Source organism: Schistocerca cancellata, chromosome 4 (genome assembly GCF_023864275.1).
Source record: "Schistocerca cancellata isolate TAMUIC-IGC-003103 chromosome 4, iqSchCanc2.1, whole genome shotgun sequence".
Lineage (NCBI taxonomy): Eukaryota > Metazoa > Arthropoda > Insecta > Orthoptera > Acrididae > Schistocerca > Schistocerca cancellata.
The window spans coordinates 757,827,745-757,854,119 of NC_064629.1; the positions used below are offsets into that span (position 1 = coordinate 757,827,745).

Here is a 26,375-nt window from a genome sequence, read left to right on the forward strand (position 1 = left end):
CCCACCGCGCCGAGCTGCGCGGACGAGGCGTGTGGATCGCTCTTTTTTACTGACAGGCCGCCGACGAGATCAGACGCATTGGCCGGTTGCCTCCGTGCACTTTTCCAGCCCCGGCTCAATCTGTTTGCGCCTCTCATAATGTATCCCGGCTAGGCCATCAGTAAATGTTTTTTTAAATAAACTGGAGGCAGTTTGCCGACCGGAGTTGAAAAATTAAACTTGTTCTTTTTTAGACCCCACATCCACCTCAGCCACATCCTGACATGTACAATATCTTTAATAATTGAGAATCGATAATTATATTCATATGTTCGTTTAGAGGGGATTATTATATCTTACATGGTACATTTGCAAAATTTGAAAACCTGAAAGTTACTACTGTAGTTTGGAAACTAATTTAAACATGGCAGCGGGGCGCATTTACGCAGTTCTGTTTCGGCACATTTACGCTCTGTTTAGCATTACCGGTCTCACTGGTACCCCAGTCAAGGAAAGACAACCGCTGTTAGAATTGCTGTCTAAAACAATGGAGCCACAGGAGAACAAAAGGTAGAAACTGCTACAAAAGCTATTTGAACCTATGCAGAAAGAAATAATTTTCTGACAGTAACCACACGTAAGGGTAAGAAACTGCTAAAAGCAAGAACAAGGAAATATGTTGATAGGCCTACTTCTGATATCATTAATGTTCTGCCCAAAGGCTGGTTTCACTTGGTAACTCTCTGTGCTCTCCTGTCTTCCGCCATATTCTTCAGGTCCCGCAATTTCTACCTCCCTTAATATTGTCTACCATCTTGTGTCTCCTCCATCCACTGTTTCCTCTAACAAACTAGTCCTTCAACAACGGCTGTTTGCAAGCACCCCCACCTTAACTAACGTCATATTTCTTCTTCCTTTCTCTTACAATCTGCAGTAGTCTGGTGAAGAGGATGAAAATTGCCTTGGTATTTAATTCTTGTAACTATACAACAAATCAAAAATAAATCAAGAATAGGTCCAGTACTTTATGTGTAAAAGGTGGACTCACGACGATTCTACCACAGGAGACACATTATTTTTTGGGGGCATAAATTGTAGCTAGGACATTGATGATGAATATGCCTTTAATTAAAATTCAAGCTTTCATCTAGACCATGTTATGCTAACAGGGTGAAATTCGTCAATGCATTTGTTTAATACCAGTAAAATAGTTGTGTTTTGCCGTGTTAACTGGTGCACCTAAGACTATAATTTTATTTACTGCCACAAAAATGGAAAAGTTTAGTAGTGTGTTTTGTTTAGTAGTTACTGTGTTCTATGATGTACATTAACGTGCCTCCCAAGGTGCGTAACCCTACCGTGTAACAGGAGCACGTTTACGCACTCGACTAGAGCCTATACAAAACTAATTTGCACTCTTAAATGTCATGCTGAGTAACTAGTGTTCATAGCAAATTATACTTCAATCCCCATGTTATCAGTCTAAACATTTTTAAACACGACGAACCTAACCAAAAATTAAAAATTCTGGAAAGAAACCCACGTAAATGTGCTCCCGTCTCCACTACTGACAGCAAGTTTACTTGACCCCATGTATGTGTTGCGACAACTGTTGCAAGAAAAATAAACATGTCTACTCACCGGAAGAGTGAGTATGTAGGGAAGTATGTATGGAAGTTTCTTCCATGCTTGGAAGTGAAACATGGACGATAAATAGTTTGGACAAGAAGAGAATAGAAGCTTTCGAAATGTTGTACTACAGAAGAATGCTAAAGATTAGATGGGTAGATCAGATAACTAATGAGGAGGTATTGAATAGAATTGGGGAGAAGAGGAGTTTGTGACACAACTTGACAAAAAGAAGGGACCGGTTGGTAGGACATGTTTTGAGGCATCGTGGGATCACCAATTTAGCATTGGAGGGCAGCGTGGAGGGTAAAAATCGTAGAGGGAGACCAAGAGATGAATACACTAAGCAGATTCAGAAGGATGTAGGTTGCAGTAAGTACTGGGAGATGAAGAAGCTTGCACAAGATAGAGTAGCAAGGAGAGCTGCATCAAACCAGTCTCAGGACTGAAGACCACAACAACAGCAACAACAACCCACCGGAAAGATGACCTATTCTTATTTATCAACTCCGAGAACTGCTACAGGTCAGATAAAAATTTCTGCTTACTGTCATACCATCACGATTTTCAGTCTCCTTTGCTATTGCAGACAATGAGGCATCTGGAGTTTCCTGACTAATCAAGAATTTCGGTAGACGATGTACCGTATTGTACTTTCACATATATCTTCCAGCCCACGTCCTGATCTTTTGACATTTACTTTTTTCAATTTTTCGCCTAAATTCGTTCAGAGCGCATTTCATTTCTCTCCGTCTCCGCAGGGACTGCGCAAATCCACTCTTTCACGGTGCAATATACTGCACAATAGACAGAAGGCCGACAGAATTTTAATAAGTTCTGCAGTCTTCAGTATATTGCGCACACCGTTAATACCGGTCTCAGGCGCTCATTATTATTGCGTAACGCTAAGTAAGTATTGAGCGTCCGACGACCCTCGGTCACGCATTTGACGAGTACCGAGCTATTCTGAATAGTGAGGACGGGTCGACGGCCGAGTTTGCGTGTTCATCATTTCCCGCACCGTGTCGGCCTATTTTGCGCCTCATCAAAGTGGAAGACTTGTCTAGACGTGTTCTTGAACGCCGGCCACACCTCGCTTCAGCTTTCAAGCCGTCTTGGTTGTGCAATCGTTCATCGTCCTTTCGTTATTGTATTCGCTATTGTGAGAATACACTTATACAATAAACTGTCATTAAATTAATCTTCATTTGTATTCCCTCGCTTGTTATTTCCTTTCATTGATAATTTCTTTGACTTTAGGAGTTATCGCTCATCATCTTCTGATCCGAAAGATTCTATGTTTCTACATGTACACTGAACAAGCCACTGTACAGTGGGCAGTGGACGGTGCTCCATATTGTGTTCCACATAAACGAGGGCCGAGGAAGAAATTGCTGTCGCTATCACTCCCTCCAGATGCCTAATCTAAATAATTTACAAACAAACTGAAAAAGAATTAATTTTGAACAAACAATTGGTCTCAAGTAAAAAGTAACAGCGTTCTCGTGATACTTGTGTTCTCATTACTGACTTTATTATTATTGTTGATAAAGTCTTCATTCGACATTCTACAGATATTTTCGAAATTTCCAGCTGGTGCTATTAGCAAGACTGCCACTTAAGATTGTGCCACACTATACCTACGTCAAGCCCCCCCCCCCCCCCGTTAGCCTTGGGGGGGGGGGGGGTCCACCGGGTGCCGAACCGCACAGTAACCCTAAAAGAGTGGTTCGGTGTGGGGGGACGCAGGGGTGAAGTGGGCTACGGTAGTCGTTGTGGCGCTGTGATCCACTGCTGCTAGGCCCCCGGTTAACATACAATACAATACAATACAATACCTACATCAACGACAACAAACTTCAATAGAATTCTCAAATACACAGAAAAGTATGTTAAACAATAATGTTAAGTTTAAAAATAGCAGGTTGTTAAATGGAATTTTCCTTAAACTTAATAATACTCACGTATCTCTGCTCTGACACCGTCCTCTACCTTCTTTTTCTTCTTCCTTAACATACCGCCACACGTCAACACCACAAACTCAGCTGCACTAATTACGATTGCCCAATGGGTTTCCATTCTACAGAGTTACTGAACGACGGATATTCGTTTTACACAGAGTAATCTGATGCATGGCAATGTGCGCATGTCTGGTTCAAGGCGTTCGCGATATGGGGAGTACACCTCAACATATCGGTGAACAACTTTCCTGTTCGGCACGTCTGACGCCGCTTTTACTCTCTACAGCGGTTTAAACATCTTTCTCAGAAAAGAAGATGTAATATCGCTGGAAAGTCATTCAGTCGACATTAAAGTGAAACTTAACTTTTTTTACGTCTCACAGTGTTCAACAAATAGTCAGATGCCCGCTAGAACGTCTGATGCTTGCAAAGGAATGTGCTCAGTGACAAATTTATTCGAATTTCGAGGATGAAATTTATTACTCTAAATGAAAATAAATTTATTTCTTCCATTTCTTTGCGTACACTATATGATTTGCACACCGTTAGAAATCGTACATTAAAATAATACGTGAAGTGAATGAAATCGGAGGTTTGTAAAGAAGAAATATCAAGGGAAGGCTACTCCGCTAACTATGGAGGCGCCAGCCCCCCCCCCCCCCCCCAAGCCATCAGACTATAAACATTTGGTACATTTCATTTGCTTCAGAGGTCCGAGACAGCTGTATCAGATCTTAGTAGACTGCGTTCAAAAACTGTAGTTTTTGGCCCTTCTTGCATTCGTATGATTATGTAACAATACTCTCACTTTTTAAATAGAATGTCGCTTTAGATATTTTTAAAAATTATGTGCCTATTTAACGTAGTGATCTCTTCCTGTTCTGTGGCTTTGAAGGAATTAAATTCAGAACTCCAGTCACAATTCGTGTTGTCACCCATTGTGCATATTTGGCGTCATGTACAGCGTGTTGAAAACTATCCCATATTCTTACACGAGACAGTAATGATCAAACTTGGAAGAAAGCCCAATCAAAATATTTATTGAGATACAGGCCATTGTGCCGTATAACAACCTTTTGTCTGTTGAACTACTGTAACTTCCCAGTACCGTTACTACTTATTCTTAAGCCCCCTCTTCCAAGAGTCACCAACTCCTACGAACACATCTGGTGCCCGCGTAGTTAGTACCGAGAGAGGTGGCACAGTGGCTATCGCACTGGACCCGCATTAGGTAGCACGACGTTTGAAATCCCCATCCGATCATCCAGATTTATGTTTTCCATGATTTCCTTAAATCACTGAAGGCGAAAGCCGGGATGGTTCCTTTGAAAAGGCACGGGCGATTTCCTTCCACATCCTTCCCAACTCTCAGCTTGTATTCTGTCTGTAGTGACCTGGTTGTTGACTACATGTGGAACACTAATCTTCCTTCCCACCGTTTTTTTTTTTTCGCAGTAACTCTGCATGAAACAGACGCTCCAATGACGTGTGCATGTTTTCCATGGGTATAAAATGCACCAATGCCTTCAGATGTCCCCATAGCTAGAAATACAGCGGTTTAATATCGTGTGAACGGGGAGGACACGATACTGAACTTCATCGGTCACTTGGAATGCAGCGTTGATGATATAGTTCGGCGAACGTGACATATGGCTACCTATTAACGGCGTTGGCCAACGTGTAGCAGAATGTCATGTCTACCACTTCCGCCGTCGAATATCTGGACTGCATTTTACTGTATACCTCGCTTACCCTCCATGGAATTATTAATCTCAAAACGATAATTGCTGATGTAGGAGACGCAATCCCTAACAGTATCACAGTTACAAGACTTGTAATGACCGTACAGAATGTTAATTATTTTAATTACATGTCAGATCATGACGGAAGAAGTCACTCGGGTTTTGCATGCAAACCGGGAAGTTAAACAGGATATCGGAGGCAGATAACGAATCTCAAAGCAACTGGACACTGTTTCTTCTTCGAGGCTGGTCAAACATGCTAGCAAGTAGTCACTCGGGTTTTGCATGCAAACCGGGAAGTTAAACGGGATATCGGAGGCAGATAACGAATCTCAAAGCAACTGGACACTGTTTCTTCTTCGAGGCTGGTCAAACATGCTAGCAAGTAGTGCACTAGACACGTCAGTGGCATCGCCGAGGGTCGAGGTCGGTGAAATGATAGGGAACTTTCCAACAAGTGTAATGGAAAAATTCCGAGTACAATTTAGAATGATAGTCAAACATTAAGACGAACACATGCCTGGGTAAGTTTCCGAAAGACTATTCCCGATAAATATCGTCCAGTGCCATGTGCACCCAGGATCATTATAGAGAGAAATAAAAGCTCAGAGAAGGGCAGATTAAAGTGAAGTTACAGTAGGGGTGAGAGTGGTCGAGAGGAAGGAGATTCGGCGAGTAATCCAAGCAGCCGGAGTGATGTAACGCTGCTCATCAGCAACTCAGGGAGCAACAGACAATTCAACAACAAGAACACATGAATAGCAGGAAGAAGTTACTGATTAGTACTCTCTTCTTGTACTAGAGCGCAAGCCGCCCTTGATTGACAGTGAATTATTTGAAAGCGTTGATGATTTATGATTTGAGCGAAGTGGCCAGTAGTTAGCTGACTGAGTGACAGTGACAGCACTCGTCTCTAATAAAGGTCTCTCCTAGTGACAATTGGAAGCGTTTAGTAGACCGAGTGGCATGAAAGCACACGCCTCTGATAAACCTTTTTCCTAGTGATTATTGAAAGCAACAGACATTCTGTTATGGAGTTTTGGTCAGACACCACAATAAAAAAATGCGTTGATACAACAAAAAACGAACTGACTTAATGTAATAACTTGTTACATCAGTAGATAATTCCTGCCAAATCCAAGAAAATTGCCAACCTGTTGTAATAGAACGCCCATCACAAGCAAGGAGATTTCTTCCTCTTATCTCTGCTATAAGTTTGGCAAAGAAGCTAACTAAACCATATTGTCGTTAACGCCCTGGCGGCACCACGCTGGTAACACGAAAAGACAAAAGAAAAAACATTGGTGTAGGGAAACTATTATAGAATGCGACATACAAATTAGGTTTCAGATGTGTGGAGTGGCATTAGCGAACTGTGGTAAGTAATGAAGTAGGTGAATAATGGGAACAAAAAAATTGGAAGCTGGAGAATAAAATATAGCAGTTGTGTCACTGAGTCTCACTGCAAGAAGATGAAGGCCCTGCTAGCAGCAACGCTTGAAATTACTCAGTGCCCAGCAGACTACATGAGTAGCAGTGCCTGAATTTCTGAAAAGTCCAGCAGACTACCGCAGTGGCAGCGCCCAAGTTTCCACAGAGTCTAGCAGCCTACACGAGTAGCATCGGCCGAGATTCCGGGGCGACCACCAGAGTACATGTGTAGCAGCGCCAGACATTCTGAAGGGAAGAGCACAATACAAGAGCAGTAATACGCACGACTCTGGAAAGCCCAGCAAACTATATGAGTTGCAGAACCCAATATTCAATAGAGCCTAGCAGCATACACGAGTAGCATTGGCTGAGATTCCGGAGAGAGCAGCAGAATACATATGTAGCAGCGCCAGAGATTCTGAAGAGCCTAGCAGAATACGAGGTTAGCAGCACCCAAGATACTGGAAAGCCCAGCAGACTACCACGAGTTGCAGCGACCAAGTTTCCACAGAGCGTAACAGGCTACGCGAATAGCCTCGACCGCGATTCTGGAGACACCAGCCGAATACATATATAGCAGCGCCAGAGATTCTGAAGAGCCTAGCAGAATACAAGAGCAGCAGAGCCCAAGATACTGAAAAGCCCAGGAGACTACCACGAGTGGCAGCGTCCAAGATTCCACTGAGCCTAACAGGCTACACGAGTAGCATCGGCCGAGATTCCGCAGAGACCAGCAGAATACATATGTAGCAGCGCCAGAGATTCTGAAGAGCCTAGCAGAATACGAGGTTAGCAGCACCCAAGATACTGGAAAGCCCAGCAGACTACGACGAGAGGCAGAATCCAAGATTACACTGAGCCTAGCAGGCTACACGAGTAACATCGGCCGAGATTCCGGGGAGACCACCAGAGTACATATGTAGCAGCGCCAGAGATTCTGAAGGGAAGAGCACAATACAAGAGCAGTAATACGCACGACTCTGGAAAGCCCAGCAAACTATATGAGTTGCAACACCCAATATTCAATAGAGCCTAGCAGCGTACACGAGTAACATCGGCTTAGATTCCGGAAGGAGCAGCAGAATACATATGTAGCAGCGCCCGAGATTATGAAGAGTCCAGCAGATTACAAGAGTAGCCGCGCCCAAGTTTCTGGAAAGCTCTGCTAACTACCACGAGTTGCGGCTCCCAAATATCCACAGAGCCTAACAGGCTACGCACATACCCTCGACCAAGATTCTGGAGACACCAGCCGAATACATGTATAGCAGCGCCAGAGACTCTGAAGAGCCTAGCAGAATACAAGACCAGCAGCGCCCAAGATACCGAAAAGCCCAGGAGACTACCACGAGTGGCAGCGTCCAAGATTCCACAAGCCATAACAGGCTACACGAGTAGCATCGGCCGAGATTCCGAAGAGACCAGCAGAATACACATGTAGCAGCGCCAGATATTCTGAAGAGCCTAGCTGAATACGAGGTTAGCAGCACCCAAGATACTGGAAAGCCCAGCAGATTACCACGAGAGGCAGAATCCAAGATTACACTGAGCCTAGCAGGCTACACGAGGAGCATCGGCCGAGATTCCAGGGAGACCAGCAGAGTACATATGTAGCAGCGCCAGAGATTCTAAAGAGAGCAGCACAATACAAGAGCAGTAATACGCACGACTCTGGAAAGAGCAGCAAACTATATGAGTTGGAGCACCCAATATTAAATAGAGCGTAGCAGCCTACACGAGTATCAAATATGGTTCAAATGGCTCTGAGCATTATTGGACTTAACAGCTGTGGTCATCAGTCCCCTAGAACTTAGAACAACTTAAACCTAAGTAACCTAAGGACATCACACACATCCATGCCAGAGGCAGGATTCGAACCTGCGACCGTAGCAGTCGCGCGGTTCCGGACTGCGCGCCTAGAACCGCGAGACCACCGCGACCGGCACACAAATATCATCGGCCGAGATTATGGAGAGGGGAACAGAATACATATGTAGCAGCGCCCGAGATTCTGAAGAGGCCAGCTCATTACAAGAGTAGCAGCGCCCAAGATTCTGGAAAGCCCTGCAAAATACCACGAGTTGCAGCGCCCAAGGTTCCACAGAGCCTAACAGGCTACGCAAATAGCCTGGACCGAGATTCTGGAGACACCATCCGAATACATGTATAGCAGCGCCAGAGATTCTGAAGAGCCTAGCAGAATACAAGAGTAGCAGCGCCCAAGATAATGAAAGGCCCAGGAGACTACCACGACTGGCAGCGTCCAAGATTCCACAGAGCCTAACAGGCTACACGAGTAACATCGTCCGAGATTCCGTAGAGACCAGCAGAATTCATATGTAGCAGGGCCAGAGATTCTGAAGAGCCTAGCAGAATACAAGAGTAGCAGCTCCCAAGATACTGAAAAGCGTAGGAGACTACCACAAGTGGCAGCGTCGAGGATCCCACAGAGCCTAACAGGCCACACGAGTAGCATCGGCCGAGGTGACGTAGAGACCAGCAGACTACATATGTAGCAGCGCCAGAGATTCTGAAGAGCCTAGCAGAATACAAGAGTTCAGCTCCCAAGATACTGAAAAGCCCAGGAGCGTACCACGAGCGGCAGCGTCCAAGATTCCACAGAGCGTTACAGGCTACATGAGTAGCATCGGTCGAGTTTCCGTAGAGACCAGCAGACTACATATGTAGCAGCGCCAGAGATTCTGAAGAGCCTATAAGAATACAAGAGTAGCAGCGTCCAAGATACAGGAGAGCCCAGGAGACTAACACGAGTGGCAGCGTCCAAGATTCCATAGAGCCTAACAGGCTACACAAGTAGCATCGGCCAAGATTCAGTAGAGACCAGCAGAATACATATTTAGTAGCACCAGAGATTCTGAAGAGCCTAGCAGAATACAAGAGTAGCAGCTCCCAAGATACTGAAAAGCCTAGGAGACTACCACGAGTGGCAGCGTCCAAGATTCCACAGAGCGTAATAGGCTACACGAGTAGCATCGGCCGAGATTCCCTAGAGACCAGCAGACTACATATATAGCAGCGCCACAGATTCTGAAGAGCCTATAAGAATACAAGAGTAGCAGCGCCCAAGATACAGAAAAGCCCAGGAGACTACCACGAGTGGCAGCGTCCAAGATTCCACTGAGCATAACAGGCTACACGAGTAGCATCGACCGAGATTCCGGAGGGACGACCAGAGTACTTATGTAGCAGCACCATAGATGCTGAAGAGAACAGTACAATACAAGAGCAGCAATATGCACGTCTCTGGAATCCCCAGCAAACTACATGATTTGCAGCACCCAATATTCAACAGTTCCTAGCAGCCTACACGAGTAGTATCGGCCGAGATTCCGGAGACAGCAGCAGAATACATATGTAGCAGCGCCCGAGATTCTGAAGATCCTAGCAGAATACAAGAGTAGCAGTGCCCAAGACACTGAAAAGCCCAGGAGACTACAACGAGTGGCAGCGTCCAAGATTCCAGAGAGCCTAACTGGCTACACGAGTAGCATCGGCCGAGATTTCGTAGAGACCAGCAGAATACATATATAGCTTGCCAGAGATTCTGAAGTGCCTAGCAGAATACGAGGGTCGGAGCATCCAAGATACTGGAAAGCCCAGCAGAGTGCCATGAGAGGCAGAATCCAAGATTACACTGAGCCTAGCAGGCTACACGAGTAGCATCGGCTGAGATTCCGGGGAGACCACCAGAGTACATATGTAGCAGCGCCAGAGAATCTGAAGAGCACAGCAGATTACAAGAGTAGCAGCGACCAAGATTCTGGAAATCCCTGCAATCTCCCACGGGTTGCAGCGCCCAAGTTTCCACAGAGCCTAGCAACCTACACAAGTAGCATCAGGCGAGATTGTGGAGAGACCAGCAGAATACATATGTAGCAGTGGCCGAGATTCCGAAGAGAGCAGCAGAATACAAGAGTAGCAGCACCCAATATACTGGAAAGGCCAGCAGACTACCACGAGTGGCAGCATCCAAGATTACACTGAGCCTATCAGGCTACACGAGTAGCATCGGCCGAGATTGTGGAGGGACCACCAGAGTACATATGTAGCAGTTCCAGAGATGCTGAAGAGAACAGCACAATACAAGAGCAGCAGTATGCAAGACTCTGGAAAGCCCAGCAAACTATATGAATTGCAGCAACCAATATTCAATAGTCCTAGCAGCCTACATGAGTAGCATCGCCCGAGATTCCGGAGAGATCAGCAGAATACATATGCAGCAGCGCACGAGATTCTGAAGAGCCCAGCAGAATACAAGAGTAGCAGCGCCCAAGATTCTGGAAAGCCCGTAAAGCTACCACGAGTGGCAACGTCCAAGATTCCACAAAGCCTCGCAGGCTTTGCGACTATGATCGGCAGAGTTTTTGGAGCGACCATCAAAATACAAATTTAGCGTCCCAGAGATTCTGAAGAGCACAGCAGAATACTAGAGCAGCAGTGCCCAAGACTCTGGAAAGCCCAGCAAACTGTATGAGTTGCAGCACCCAATATTCAATAGAGCCTAGCAGGCTATACGATAGCATCGGCCGAAATTCCAGAGGGACCAGCAGAATACATATAAAGCAGCGGCCGAGGTTCTGATGAGCCCAGCAGAATACAAGAGTAGCTGCGCCCAAGATTCTGGAAAGCCCAGTAGACTACATGAGTGGCAGAGCCCGAGACACTGTGGATCAGCAGAGCCCAGCAGACCAGAGGAAGATTGGGAATAGCAAAGCAGCAGAACAAGCTAGCTAGTGTGAGGAACTAAGAATAAGTTCCCTTGGGTTTTAACAAAATTACGTCTTCCAATAGCGTTAACATACCAGCTGCGAATGCGTTAGTTTTGGTTTCGAAGACATTTGATAGTAACATAAGACAATTGAGAGTATTCATTGAAATTATGAATGCCGCTTTTGAAGTTGTTAAAATCGAGGATACAAAATTATAATTTAGTATGTGAAGTGTATTACAATAAGAAGTGCTAGAGCAAATTTTAAAGTAAGGGAAAACAGGCATAATTAGTTGCAAGTGAGAAACTATCTGATAAAAGAACTATAGATTTCTACGCTTGTCGTATGTTTAAATGCAGTCAATACTCAGGTTAATCAATTGATACTTGGGGAAATATGATAGATGAGTATTTAAATCGTTCATGGTGGCCATCACGAGAGTAACGGATGGGTAACAGCTGTAAGGTGCTCTATATTTTATGCACTAGGCCATGCATTTTTCGTTTATGGATTAGCCAATGACAGAATACAAACGACTGTGTGCAGTTGAGGTGAAAACTTGAATTTAGGCGAGGCCGTGGAAATACCCCAACAATAAGAGGGCGCGATTATGTCAGTGAAAAAACAGAACCAGGCTTCATGGGGAATAAATTAGCATAATAATAGTAAGAAATAGTTAAACACGTGGTATAGACAGACAGCAGTCGTGCATGACCACCGTTAAATGGCCCAAAGTGAGAGTAGTAGGCGCGAGGCAATAAATAATATAATGAGGACGTATTGCAAGGAATTCTCTACAGAACTGAAATGTTTTATAAATACAGATACACATATAAATATACTCAAGAGGACTCATAAACCTCCTAAATATCAGTAAATCGTCAAGAAGTACGGAAGTTAAAAGGAGTAACACAAGGTACGATGGTGAGTGTTCATCGGAGGTGAGGGTATCATCTGGAGGGAAGTGTGGTAGGTCCGCTGTTGTTTTCTATCTACATAAATGATCTTTCGGATAGGGTGGATAGCAATGTGCGGCTGTTTGCTGATGATGCTGTGGTGTAAGGGAAGGTGTCGTCGTTGAGTGACTGTAGGAGGATACAAATTGACTTGGACAGGATTTGTGATTGGTGTAAAGAATGGCAGCTAACTCTAAATATAAATAAAGGTAAATTAATGCAGATGAATAGGAAAAATAATCCCGTAATGTTTGAATACTCCATTAGTAGTGTAGCGCTTGGCACAGTCACGTCGATTAAATATTTGGGCGTAACATTGCAGAGCGATATGAAGTGGGACAAGCATGTAATGGCAGTTGTGGGGAAGGCGGATAGTCGTCTTTGGTTCATTGGTAGAATTTTGGGAAGATGTGGTTCATCTGTAAAGGAGACCGCTTATAAAACACTAATACGACCTATTCTTGAGTACTGCTCGAGCGTTAGGGATCCCTATAAGGTCGGATTGAGGGAGGACATAGAATCAATTCAGAGGCAGGCTGCTAGATTTGTTACTGGTAGGTTTGATCATCACACGAGTGTTACGGAAATGCTTCAGGAACTCGGGTGGGAGTCTCTAGAGGAAAGGAGGCGTTCTTTTCGTGAATCGCTACTGAGGAAATTTAGCGAACCAGCATTTGAGGCTGACTGCAGTACAATTTTACTGCCGCCAACTTACATTTAGCGGAAATACCACAAAGATAAGATGAGAGAGATTAGGGCTCGTACAGAGGCGTATAGGCAGTCATTTTTTCCTCGTTCTGTTTGGGAGTGGAACTGGGAAAGAAGGTTCTAGTTGTGGTGCGGGGTACCCTCCGCCACGCACCGTATGGTGGACTGCGGAGTATGTATGTAGATGTAGATGTAGACGAGAATACGATGGGTACAGCAAAAATGAATTTAAGTATAGCGGGAAAGGTGTTAGGCAAACATACAATCCATGTGTTATAAAATGGGACAGATGTCCCATATAGTGGTCTATTAGGTAGACATTTATTACAACACCGGGGAGCCATCACTGATTATAACTGGAGACAAATAACAGAGAACCGGTATGACATTTCGATATTGACAGTACCACAAAAGGAAGTACTGCAAGGGCGTAGGAACCTCGAAACTGTAAGATGCAAAAGGGATCACTACAAGGAGATACTAAAAATGAGAACAGGATAAACGAGTTCTGTGAGGGGGAACGATGCGATACGACACCGGTAAAAGGAAGGAAAAGCCATGAATCGAAGGAAACGACAGGACCCAGAGAAGAACACATCATGAGGATCGGACTGAAAAGACAGAAGACAGAAGATGGTTCTGGGAGGCAAAAATATAATAGTGACAAAACAAGAAGTGCCATTGGGTGTACAGATTTCAGAAGCTCGAATACAAAATACTCAGGGTAAATGCGTATTAGTATGACGAACGCTAGTGAGATAGTGTGTGATGCGATTTCCGTGTTCTTAATTACAAAGCCCGTATACGTTGGAGCAACAGTGAAGAGGGTAACAGAAACGTTGGATCCGGCATCGGATGACAGGAATTGTATAGCGCAGGCAGAGACGCCTCAGGTACGGAGAACTTATATGAGAAAGAGAAATATTAAGTAAAAAGTTGTGAAGTGAATATTATGATGTGTTTCATTTAAAAGGTGACAGATTGTCATTTACAAAGACAGTAAAACGTACACTTTCGAAATCGTACGAGAACACAGGCAAGATTGTAAATGTCAGTCCGTATCAGATACCAGAATCCCGAAAGAAGATATTACGTAAACGTGCAGAAAAAATGTTAGCGGACGATATTATTGTAGAAAGACAAAGACCATGGAATACGCCAGTATTATCAGCTCTCAGAAACGTCGATGCCAATAGAAAACTAAAATACAGGTTGGTGAATGACTATCGTAAGGTAAAGGAGACATATCGGTAATTCTCGATGAGATAGGAAAATCTAAGTACTTTTCCACACTGCATTTAGCCAGTGGCTATCGGCAGAAGTTGATGGAACATCAGGACAGGGAGAAAACAGCATGTTGTGCTAATTATCAGCAGTATGAGCACAAGACTATACCTATGGATCTGAAAGGAGCACATAGTAGATTTCAGAGATCAATTAAAGTCGCATTGTCAGGATTACAGGGAGAAAAATGTTTAGTATGTTTGAACCATATTATCTGTTACAGAAGTTCTTCAAGAGAACATAATGAGAAATTAAGCGAGATATTTGACAGAGTAACGGAACGCAGGCTGAAGTTGCAGCCAGACACGTGAATTTTTATGGAACTTTAGTTTAGACCACACGTGTACAGAAGGAAATTCAATACAGTAACAGCCTACAAGCCACTAACGTGGCTTTTTTTACTTTTTTTATTTATTTTTAATGCGAAAGGACCATCATCGCGTTTATTAAAATGGAAATTGAAATTATAATAATGTTCGTACAAGATTAACAATCCAGGAATACTGAATACCAGTGCAAATGAATTACGGAGAATGTGAGAAAGTGATGAATAAGCTCAGGTGATCGGAAACATGGAGCCAGTTAGAAGAATAACCGAGGTTACTGAGTTTGAGGAAGAGATGTTAGAGCTAAGTGAGGAACAGAAAGCCGAAATTATGAAGGAAGTACATGAAAATTCATTGGGGGGACATTAAGGGATTCATAGGAACATGGACGATCTAAATAAATATAGTTCATGGAAGGGAATATAAAGGGACATCGAGGAAACCATTAAACAGTGCGATAAATGTCAATGAAGTAAACTCACTCAAAGTAAGACCAAGATAAAATTAGTTATTATGGACATGGCAGAAACCATGTTTGACAAATGTCATACGGATATAGCCAGTCCAATAAATACAACCGCAGAAGACAAGACATGTATTTTCACTTTTCAGGATGGTATGTGCAAGTTTACCGTAGCAGTTCCGATAGAGAAGCAAGACGCAGACACAGTAGCAGGTAAATTCATTGAAGAAATTGTATTAAAGTATGGTATTCCTTCAATAGTATTGACACATCAAGGCTCAAATTTTCTAAATGAAGTGTTTAGAAGAGTACGCAGATTATTGAGAAAAAAGAAGACACGGACAACCGCAATCCACTTGCAGACAAATGGAGCATTTAAAAGCACACATCGGACGCTGATGGCGTATTTGAGGCATTTCATAAATGAGGATCATAAGAACTGGGACAAGAGCGTGCCCTATAGCACTTTTATTTTCGATAGTAAACGACGTAGCAGCACAGGATATACTTCTTTTCAATTAATTTTTAGAAGAACAGTGAATTTACAGAGAATATTACAAAAGGAAGTGATTATGAGGATTATTTATATCAGTTCAAAGTTAGGATGCAAGAAGCGCATTGAGTAGTGAGAGATAAAATAAAAGAGACCAAAAATATAGTAATAAAGACAAATAGGAGACAAGACTGAAAAGTAAATTTTAATATATTGGAACCTTATAATTAAGATGAAGTTAGAAATGTAAGATTAGGATGTCGCTTACAGACCCATCATGATGCCATCCAGCGCAATAACCTGGCTTCTGATTACGATCAGCAGATGGTGAACCTATAATTATCACAGGTACGGAAAGATGGCAGGTATCTTGAGATTTACGCGATATAGATATCACCTGGGACATACTAGCACCGTAAAGGCGACATCAAGATAACCAGTACGACATGGAAATTGGTAACCTATGTGAATTTGAGGGCACTAGATGAAAAATTTCAAAGTGTAAGAAGCACAGGATTAAAAATGTTCCAACAATGTAAACAGGGACGGGATCAACTAAACATTAGCCAAGTAGAATGTAGTATGCCAGTTAACGAGCTTACGTACAATTTAGAACCATTGCAGGAGACCAAATCCATCATAAATCAATTAACAACGCTAATAAAGAAACAAGAAAAGACGTATTCTTAACTTTGTAGTGGAAATCAGTCAAATTTGATTCGGAACCTTAGACGAGACAGACGCTACTTATGACAAAACGCAGAGCTGTAGAATGGTGTCAAGATGAGAACAGCTGCTGAAATTGTCCAAACAACAACTGGCTGTAGTCCGAGCCACATTGTCAGATTTGCACAAAACCATAGATTCATCGCGGCCAATGGGCAATTACTCAAAAATGGAATGAATATGTTAGACCAATTTATTACATATTTTCTGAGTAGTTCAGACCATGGGCTCAACAGGATTGTCGCATTCATGACGACCAATGAAAAACTTTTGCAATTGCAGATTTATGTAATGAAGTAAGTATGGAATACGAGCAATTAGTAAGTGCGATAATTCACGCTGAAAAGGTCATTCTTGCTCCTCAAATTGTAAATCCAGTACAGATTGTTAAATATGAAATGTTAATTCAAAATGAATTAAGAGAATTAAAATTTCCTATACTTCTAGTAGAAGAATATGGGTATAAATTATTGAAAATTATGGATCTAGATTTATTTGTAAATAATGGGATATTGGGCTATTTGTATAGTACTCAGCTAGCAGAAAACAAGGATTTTAATATCTATAAAATGTCACCGGTTCCAGTTAAGTAAAGTTCTGGTACAGAACCAAACGCTTACATAGAACCAGAGAAGGAATATTTGCTGGTAGATGGCACTAAGAAACTGCACTAAGTGACCACTTGATCAATTAAATTGTAAAGAAATGGACAATCAAAGAAGGATATTTAACAAACACATGTGTTTAGTTCACTGTACAACCAGGAGGGTAGTGTGGTGAAATTTTTGAAAGAGCGCATACCCAGTAACTGTTTTGTGCAGCACGTATCCAGCAAAGGATATTAAATTAAATGAAACAGAAATATTCAAATTTTAGAAAAACTGTAAAGGACGTGGATCATACGTACGTACACGATCAGACAACGTGATACAGACAAACTATACCAGGAGAGAAGTAATATCAGATGTGCATATGAACTTAGATTTTTGTAACGAAGTGGAAATAAAAATCAGTAGCTCAGAAATACAATCTGAACTGCCTTTAAAGCATATCACATCCAACTTAGATGACATACTAGCAGCGGGTAAACGAATAGAAGACACTGATAAATTCATAGTTAAAAAACAACTGAAATTAAAAAGAGAAAAGAAGGTGCAGATTTATTCCACTGGCACATATATGACCATAAGTTTAATTACTTGTATTACTACATTCTTTATGCTTTGCAAAATACAGTTGTTGCAAATAATTACACAAGAATTTTTTTGCGGAACCTAGAAATGGGAACCGCTGCCAATGTATTTCTCTCAAGACCATAGTAGTTCAAGCACCTGAAATAAACAGAATATCCTTACGAGCAGTACAGACAGTGGAGGAAACGGTCGTATATGAAAGAAACCCGAGAAACAAAATGACCAAGTGGTAGTTACAAATAGATTTTAAGATGTTTTCTTTCAAGTGCAGTATAAGGTCAAATGGATGTAAAAACTTTTTAATTACAATAAGATGTTTCCTTTCAGATATAGAACAAGATCAAATGGATGCAAAGACTTTGTAACTACGGTAATATGTTTTCTTTTAGGTATAGTAGAACGGACAATTGATGTAAAAAGAAAATTTAAACGGCACTTTGAATAATGCACATTAATGTGACTTTGCGGGGAGATGTCAAAAGCATAGAAAAGTTACTAATTTTAATTGTATGTCAGATCATAAAATGTCAATAATTTTAATTACATGTCAGATCATAACGGAAGAAGTGCGTGGTTTTTTCACTCGCACAGGGAAATTAAACAGGACATATGGGGCAGATAACGTGCCTCAAAGCTGCTGGACAGTGTTTGCTTCTCCGAGGCTGGTCAAACGGGTATGTCGAGGAAAGCTTCCGAGAGAATAGGCCAGACAGATATCGCAGCGGGCCGTGTACACACAGGATCGTTGTAGACCGAAATAAAAGCTTAGTGAGGGGCAGATTAGAGTGCACTGACAGCGGGGATGACAGTAGTGGAGTGGAAGGAGATTCGGCGAGTAATCCAAGCAGCCGAGTGCAGTATTGCTCCACAGCAATAGACACTCCAACTGTGAGAGGACGATGGTGGACCATGGTGGACACACGGCAACTATAAGCTTAGTAACAATTTTCAGCATTCATTGGAATAACACTGAACAGAGACTATCTGTCTCTATCTCAAAGAATTAAATTAGAAGAATTTCAGTGAATAGCAGGAAGAACTTACTGATTGATACTTGTCTCTTTTGCTGTAGGACAAGTGGCCTCTAACTGATAGTGAATTATTTCAAAGTATTCATGGCTTACGGTTTAGGCCATGTGGTTAGTAGCCAGCAGACCGAGTGACAGTAAAAGCATTCGTCTTTGATAAACGTCCTTCCTTGTGACTGTTGAAACCAGTTATCAGGCTGAGTGGCAATGAAAGCACTCGCCTCTAATAAAGGCCCTTCCTAGTGACTATTGAAAGCATCAGACATTCTGTTAAGGGGTTCTGGTCTGACACTCTATAAACAAATGCGTTGATATAACAATAAACGAACTGACTTATTGTAATATTTTGCTACTTCAGCAGATAAATCCTGCAAATTCCAAGAAAATTACCAACCTGTTGTAATCGAACACCCATCCCAACCAAGGACATTTCCTCACTCTCATCTCTGCTATGAAGTCTGAAGCTAACTAAACCCATATTGCCCTGACTGCACCATGCTGATGAAACCGAAGCCAAACGAAAAAAAAAAAAAATTGGTGTAGGGGAAACTCTTCTGGAATGCGACATACAAATTTGGAGTCAAATGTGTGGGGTGGTGTTAGCATTGTCGTTAACATATTCACTGCGACACGCAGGTAACACCGAAGCCGAAAGAAAAAGAACTGGTGCACAGAAACTATGCCGGGACGCGGCAGACAAGCTACAGAGATAAACACAACCAATAAGAAACGAGCAAAGAATGTCAGCAAGAAGAGAGCCTACATTTCATGAGGTTACCACTGCTGCGCCTCTATCTTTAGGAGAATAAATATAACATCTGTGAGTTGTGGAAACACGTGGTTAAACCACTCTACCTACAACAATCAGATATGCTGTTGAAATTTCCTGGCTAATCAAAACTGTATGTTAGTCCAAGACTCGAACTCGAGACCTTTGCGTTTCACGTGTAAGTAATCTACTAACACTTTAATTTTTTTTTTTTTCTTTTGAGGTTACATCGGACTGATAACTTCAACAGCAACCGAAATGCAGTTTAAAAAGTAAGGAAATGTGTGAACTCAAACTCGGGACTTTGTGTCTACATTTCACCACGTCTGTACGGAGCGACTTTTTTCTTCTTTTTTTAATTATTTTTTTGCCATGGAGGACCAAAACAATGAAAAGGAAAGTATAACTTTATTAAGACAAACATTTATGTATTGCACCTGCTGTCAAAAGTGCGTTGGAATCGCATCACTATAGGCGAGGAGGATGAATATGAGGATAACAAATAGCTGAGAAATGGAGGAGAACCAACTGATACCCCTCCGTCGTGGCATCAGCACGTGGGGGCAGAGTGGGCAGTGGTCAGTCAGACACAAGATGCTTGGCCACTGTGTCCCCATCACCATCAGCACTATCGTTGGCGATGCAGGGAGGAAATAAACACTGTGCCCCTCAAAAAACCGACCAGTAATTGAAAATATGAAGGACAGAGAGGGTCGGCGCCGTCCAGGTGCCAAACTATCTGCGGGAATGGGAAAATAAACGAAAAAATGAGCGCTCCATATGCACCTGACTCACCCCAACTTCGCGAAAGTTTTCTAATACTGGGACCATCTTTGTATATCGTCATAAGTATTTTGTAGAAAATTTCGGTAATAGAGACGCCATTTGTCATCATCGCCGTAAAGATACTTAATCGTTCGCCCTTTGATCGAAATGACAGCCCGTGACTTAGTTGTAGGAAAGTACTTTACGTCTGGGTGAATTAAGGACTCAGGTGTAGTGACATGCGGCGGTACACGGAGATAATAGCTAGCTATTATTTGGCGTGCTAGGAGGAAGACAACCTCAGTTGCTTCACAACTGAGGTGGTGACCGTCGTTGTCCAGATTCTGGTATGCAGAGCAGAGCAGCGTGTCCCGCAGTCCACTATCGTGAACCGTTTGAATGGTGTTGAACTTTTCAGAGGCTATGTAGTAACGCGTGGCCTCTACCGATTATGGGAGGAACCTCCGGTGTACATCGCAGTGCACCGCAACCTGGGACATTTGAGTTCAACAACGTGACAGTGTATACCTCGCAACAAAAATCCATAAAAACCCTTCGGAAAGGGCGGTAGCGTTCGCGGACGTAGCTAAGTGCCACGATAAAGAAAGACACATGCATAAATGACGGCGGAATGTTACGCACCGCCATCAGGGGAATGAGAGATTCGAGGGCAAGAAGGTCCAGTATGTGGTACGTAAAAGATTCACCCCTGCCGCGTCACTGCTTGAACATGGCAGTCATGAAGAGCGCATCCACACTGCTGCGAACGTTCCAGAGTCGGAGCACTTCTTCTCTTGGAACGAGGGCAAGAGTTTCGTACTTCAGTTTTATGGGCGATCCAACAGTCAGAAAGTATCCCAGGCCCGCCTGTAGACGCCGGCCGATCACAGTAGGCCGCGGCAGCACCTACGCAATATGGATCATCCGAGAAGCCACTTATGTGTTCAGATATGTTACACGTTGCTATCGGTCGAGCTAGAGTAAGAAATGTCGATAGATCGTCCATGCATTAGCCGCAGGATACGGCGGTAGCTGACCGCCGTGGATTGGTACACGGATGGGGTGAAATCAATGCCGAGTCGCGAAATTGTTGAACGCATGGAAGCGGTGCCAGTTCTTCCAGCGTCAGGACTCACCCCTTCTGCATTGCCGCCATTTTTCCATAATTACACTACCCGTCACCGCTCCACACTCTGAAAGGACTCTTGCGACCTCCTCCCTTGCACAGATCAAGTAGCAAGAGGTCATCTACGTATGCCCGACATCTGGAAGTGTAACACCTTAGTTCGACCCCTGATAGTGCGTTCGTCAGCCACCCAATGAGCATTTCCAGAGCTACCGCTAACATAACAAAATAGCGGCAACCCTGTCGGAGCGACTGGCGAATGGGGACTGATTCTGTGACCCGTCCATCGACCAGAACCGAAGACTGTGCTCCTTCGTGAATACATCCCAATGATGCAGACAAGAAATCGCATATTTGCCGTAATCGTATGTAGGGACTCACTGCGCAACCTGTCGAAAGCGCTATCAAAATGAACCGCCACAACTGCCGCTTTAAACTGACACTCCTTGGCCACTACTGTCACATCTCGACAGTCTCTACTGGCCGTTTCGACGTTCGCCGCACCACCCAGACTCGTTTTTTTTTGGGAAAAGTTTCTACTAAGGTGCAAGCGACAATGCAGAGACACGAGCCGGGCGAAAATCTTATAGTCAGCGTTAAGCAGGGTGATGAGGCGGTACCCCAAGCGACATCTTATATACTCGCACCGGTATACCTTCCATAAATGCTGGTAGAATCGACATGTCTGGCTGTAACAACAGATAGTTGTCCATTTTTGTCCATCTCGGGGCCATTTCGACTCGTAAGGCTCCAAAGAATTCAGCAGATAGCCGATAGATTCCCGACAATCTGTACATAGCACCCATGGCGATTGCTTCACAGACTTCGTCGCTGCTCAAATCTTCTATCATAGCACCCGCATCCACACATACAAGGGCACAGGAGACATGTATGCCGGTAGGATCGAGGTTCCTCGATGGAGCTATCATCCTCCCGATGGAGTTTTGATAGTGCTTCAGAAATGCATTGACAATTTCTGCCTGGCGTGCTACCCTTTGTGGCCGGCAGGTGATTAACTCCGTGACGAAGTGCTGACGTCGTCGTTTCCATTCTTGCACAGCCTAGTATAAAGAGGAACTCTCATTCAATATCACGTCCTGGTGACATACACGCAGCAATACTCCCTGAATCTGTCCTGGTGGGCAGTCATCCAAGTAGCTAAGTGCTGCAAAGTAGAATTTGGTTCTATGCTGCTATCTCCCTTCTGTATCTGATTAATGTGCGTCGGATCGCCAGTGTGGCACATCGAGCCACCAATGAAGCATCGCCGTAAACAATCCTGTTCGCCTTTCACATGCCTGTCACAACTATTTGTTGCCGACAGTCAAGATCTTGGAGATTTTGAACACTGATCTTCCATGGGGTTCGACTGCTCCACACTTCCCAGCGTGGGAGAACCTTACAGATGTAGGCGCTGTAATCGGGAAACCTCGATAACCAACCCAACGTTTCACATCTTTTACAGCAACGGGAAGGCTCATAGATGTATAAATGTGATCCAGTCTTTTAGCCAAATTATTTCATTTGGGCATCTCCGTGGAGCACCTCCCATATGTCACGAAGCGCAAATGCTCGAATGACAAAGTGCTGGTAGATGTTGGGTTGTCGCCACTAATCCTTCTGGCTGAGAACACTATTGAAATCCTCACCAAGGACGATATGTTCGTGACGTCAAGAATCCGGCACAGTGTAAATGTTAATTATGCTTGTTTCCAACGTCGTGAAAGCCATTCCTCTGGCAGAGAGAATATACTGGACGTTATCGATAGAGAACCCATCACGGTTGTGAGAGGCTACCCCGGCGCCATTATGATCCCCAGGAGATGCATAGCACCGGTATCTAGCGAAGTGCGGTTGCGCAGCGAAGTGAACCTCCTGCATCAATGAAATGCCTATATCATACGCCCAAATCGTCTCCTTTAGAAGACGTTTCTCGAATGGTGAACGTACATCGTCAGTATTCATCTTTGCATTTCGGCAGGCATGACACTGATTCCCATCCTAGCAGTGTGTGCCAGGATTAGTCGGCATCGATGCGGGATCAGTCTGGTGGAGGCACCCATCCGCCAAGCTCCCTTCACCGTCATCAAGCATCAGTTCTTCGCCTCGGGCACCGGCGAACCCTCCACGCGGTCCGGAGTTTCCTTAATGCCATCCCCCGATGCAGGAGCAACAAGTGGCGCTTCGGTTTACATGTCTTCACTCTCCGCTGGCACCAAAACAGCAGCCTTGTCTGTTATGCCGGCCGAATTTGAGCCTTCCAGATGGGCATCACATGCCTACGCTGATGGAGGCACCGACAGGTGGGGTTCCGATGTTGTCTAATGGCCTCAATCAGTTGCGAAGATGCCTAGGCGTCGTTCGGGTGTTCAGCCACATCATCGTCAGGGCACTCGGAAACATCCCGTGCAGACGTCGTACGGCGCTACTTCTTGCTCTTTTTGGGGAACGCTATTTGAGTGACCACTCCTCCGTTTCAGGGGATGAGAGGGAGTCACGCCTGTCCGCCAAAATAGCCTTCGTCGGAACAATAAGGCAATCGATTCCTGTTGCAGTACCTGTCGCATGATCACCCAAAGACTAAACTGATGCCGGAGGAACGATCGAATGAGGTACGTCACCCGTCGCCGCCACCCATTCCTCCGAGTTTTCCTGGGTAAGGCCGTCCCGACTCGCTAACGTGTCCGCTTCCCGCCGATCTTCAGGCGGTACAGAGAGGACCGTCGCATAAGCGACCGGTAGCACTGCCATCGCCGGTGACGGTGCTTGTCTGACAGTAGGCAGTTAAGTAATCTGTCGATGCGTACAACTCGCCGGAGGTTACCTTCTCATCCAAATCCAGAACAGGTCCGTGGCTGACCATCGTAAATCGGCAGCTCCCGGCAGATAATGGCTTTTGGTCAGATACGATGGTACATGGCTCTTGAGAGCAATAGTGACTTGATGTACCCCGTTAAGAATGTCCTTTAATTGTGACCATCGTTCCGTCGTGTGCCCATGTATGTTCTGTATGGCCGGAAGGCCACTACGTCATCGGACGGGAGCTCAAAAGGCAGCTCGAACACCCATCCGGTCTGGATCCCCACACCCACATGTTCCACCGTGACCACACCGACTTTCTCGTCCGAATGCAAAAGCGGAGGCCGGGTTTTGTCGTCAGCAGAATCCTCTCACTCGCAGAGTTGTTAATCACCTTTTAACAGATACAGTGGTACTAACTATGGAAAGGTTTATTCCTAGAAGTTCCGTTGCCAGGATCTTAACATTTCCGCAGAGGAAGCATTCCACTTCCAAAGCATCCGATCTTGCGTATTTTTTACAGAAGCTGAATCGTAACGTAGAATTCCTATATTTATTCGCCATGATAGATAGAGACTGGCACCCGCGCAGATAAACTCCGAAATGTAAACAAAATCTCGCTCACACGCCTCGCAAGCGGAAATACCGCACGTCCGCTTCGTGCGGCCGCTAGAGTCGAATGTCTGAGACTCGAACTCGGGACTTTCGCTGCTGCTGCACCAAGTGAGTTAAAGGAAGGAGACGAGGTACTGGAGGAAGCAGATCTGCGAGGAAGAGTGACGAGTCGTGCTTAGGTAGCTCAGTTGGTAGAACCCTTGCCCCAGAAAGGCAAAGGCCCCGAGCTCGACCTTTCTGGAAACATCCCCCAAGCTGTGGCTAAGCCGTGTCTCCGCAATATCCTTTCTTCCAGAAGTGCTAGTCCTGCAAGTTTCGCAGGAGAACTTCTGTGAAGTTTGGAAGGCAAGAGACGAGGTACTGGCCGAAGTAGAGCTGTGAATACGGGTTATGAGTAGCTCAGTTGGTACAGCAAATGCTCGAGAAAGGGGAAGAACCAGATTTCGGGTCTCGGCCTAGCACATAGTTTGATGTGTAAGAAGTTTCATATCAGCGCACTCTCTGCTGCAGAGTGAAAATTTCATGTACATATGATACTGCCGTAATATTTGTTCGGCCCTGTGTGCGAATAATGTTTAAAGTTCTTGCGAATGTAGGGAATGTAGTCCCAGAAAGAAAGACTTCTGCACCCAAGTTGCTGTTAGAATCTCGTGGCATGATTTTACCTTACTTAATTTCATAACTGTACTACGCAAAGTTAGTAATAAATCAATAGTTGCATCTTAGTCCGTCGTACTTTCTGAACTTTACCCACCAGTAACTAAATGTTATTAATTAATCAACGATTTATCACCGCCAAAAATAAGACGTGATATTCTCAATTAAGTTGGGCAAGGGGAGTCTCACAATTATTGAGTACTGAACGTTCTCGACACAAGTATTTGCTTCCGGACATGTGTCTACAGGGCTTTTAATTATTTTTTGACCATTACTGTTTCCTGTAACAATATGGCAGTTTTTTTTCAGATATCCTTCACAATTTGCTATGGGCTGCTCTGTTGTGATTCGAGAAACAAGAGAAAATAATCAGCAATAGAAAAGAAAGCAAGCAGTGCGATGGTAACGGCGACTTACCGCATGTGAATCAGGTAGTGTGTGATCGGCAGGTTGTGGTTGTCTGGTGGGGGCGCCCACGACAGATTGACAGTCCTTGATGTGAATCCCATGATCAAAGGCCGACCAGGTGGGTCTGGCACATCTGCAAACAGACAAATACATGCTTCATGAATCACATATAGCATTTTCAGTACAAGTTGAATGCCGGCCGGAGCGGCCGAGTGGTTCTAGGCGCTTCAGTCTGGAACCTCGCGACCACTACTGTCGCAGGTTCGAATCCTGCCTCGGGCATGGATGTGTGTAATGTCTTTAGGTTAGTTAGGTTTTAAGTAGTTCTAAGTTCTAGGGGACTGATGACCTCAGATGTTAAGTCTCATAGTGCTCAGAGCCATTTGAACCATTTGAACTTGTAAATGAAATGAAATAATACAATATCCTGTCAATAAAAGAAAACCTTAATTCTTCTTTATCCACACCATACTTTTTATAATAACTTTTTACATATAATTTCACTGTAAATAAATAGTTTCTTTGTTGTTGAATGTCATCGCTTTGTTCTAGCTGCAGTGACACGTAACGCTTTTAGTTAAGCATAA

At 44.0% G+C, this 26,375-nt stretch overlaps 1 protein-coding gene across 1 annotated transcript in view; it reads right to left on the reverse strand.

Annotated features, from left to right (window-relative positions):
- The window catches only part of LOC126183818 (myosin-binding protein H-like), a 721,358-nt gene extending 695,440 nt beyond the window's left edge, over positions 1–25,918 (reverse strand). The window contains exon 1 of the mRNA XM_049926070.1: positions 25,798–25,918. Coding sequence (XP_049782027.1) covers positions 25,798–25,889 — 92 coding nt within the window. The 5' untranslated portion in view covers positions 25,890–25,918. The remainder of the gene's footprint in view (positions 1–25,797) is intronic.
- Positions 25,919–26,375: the final 457 nt, after the last annotated feature.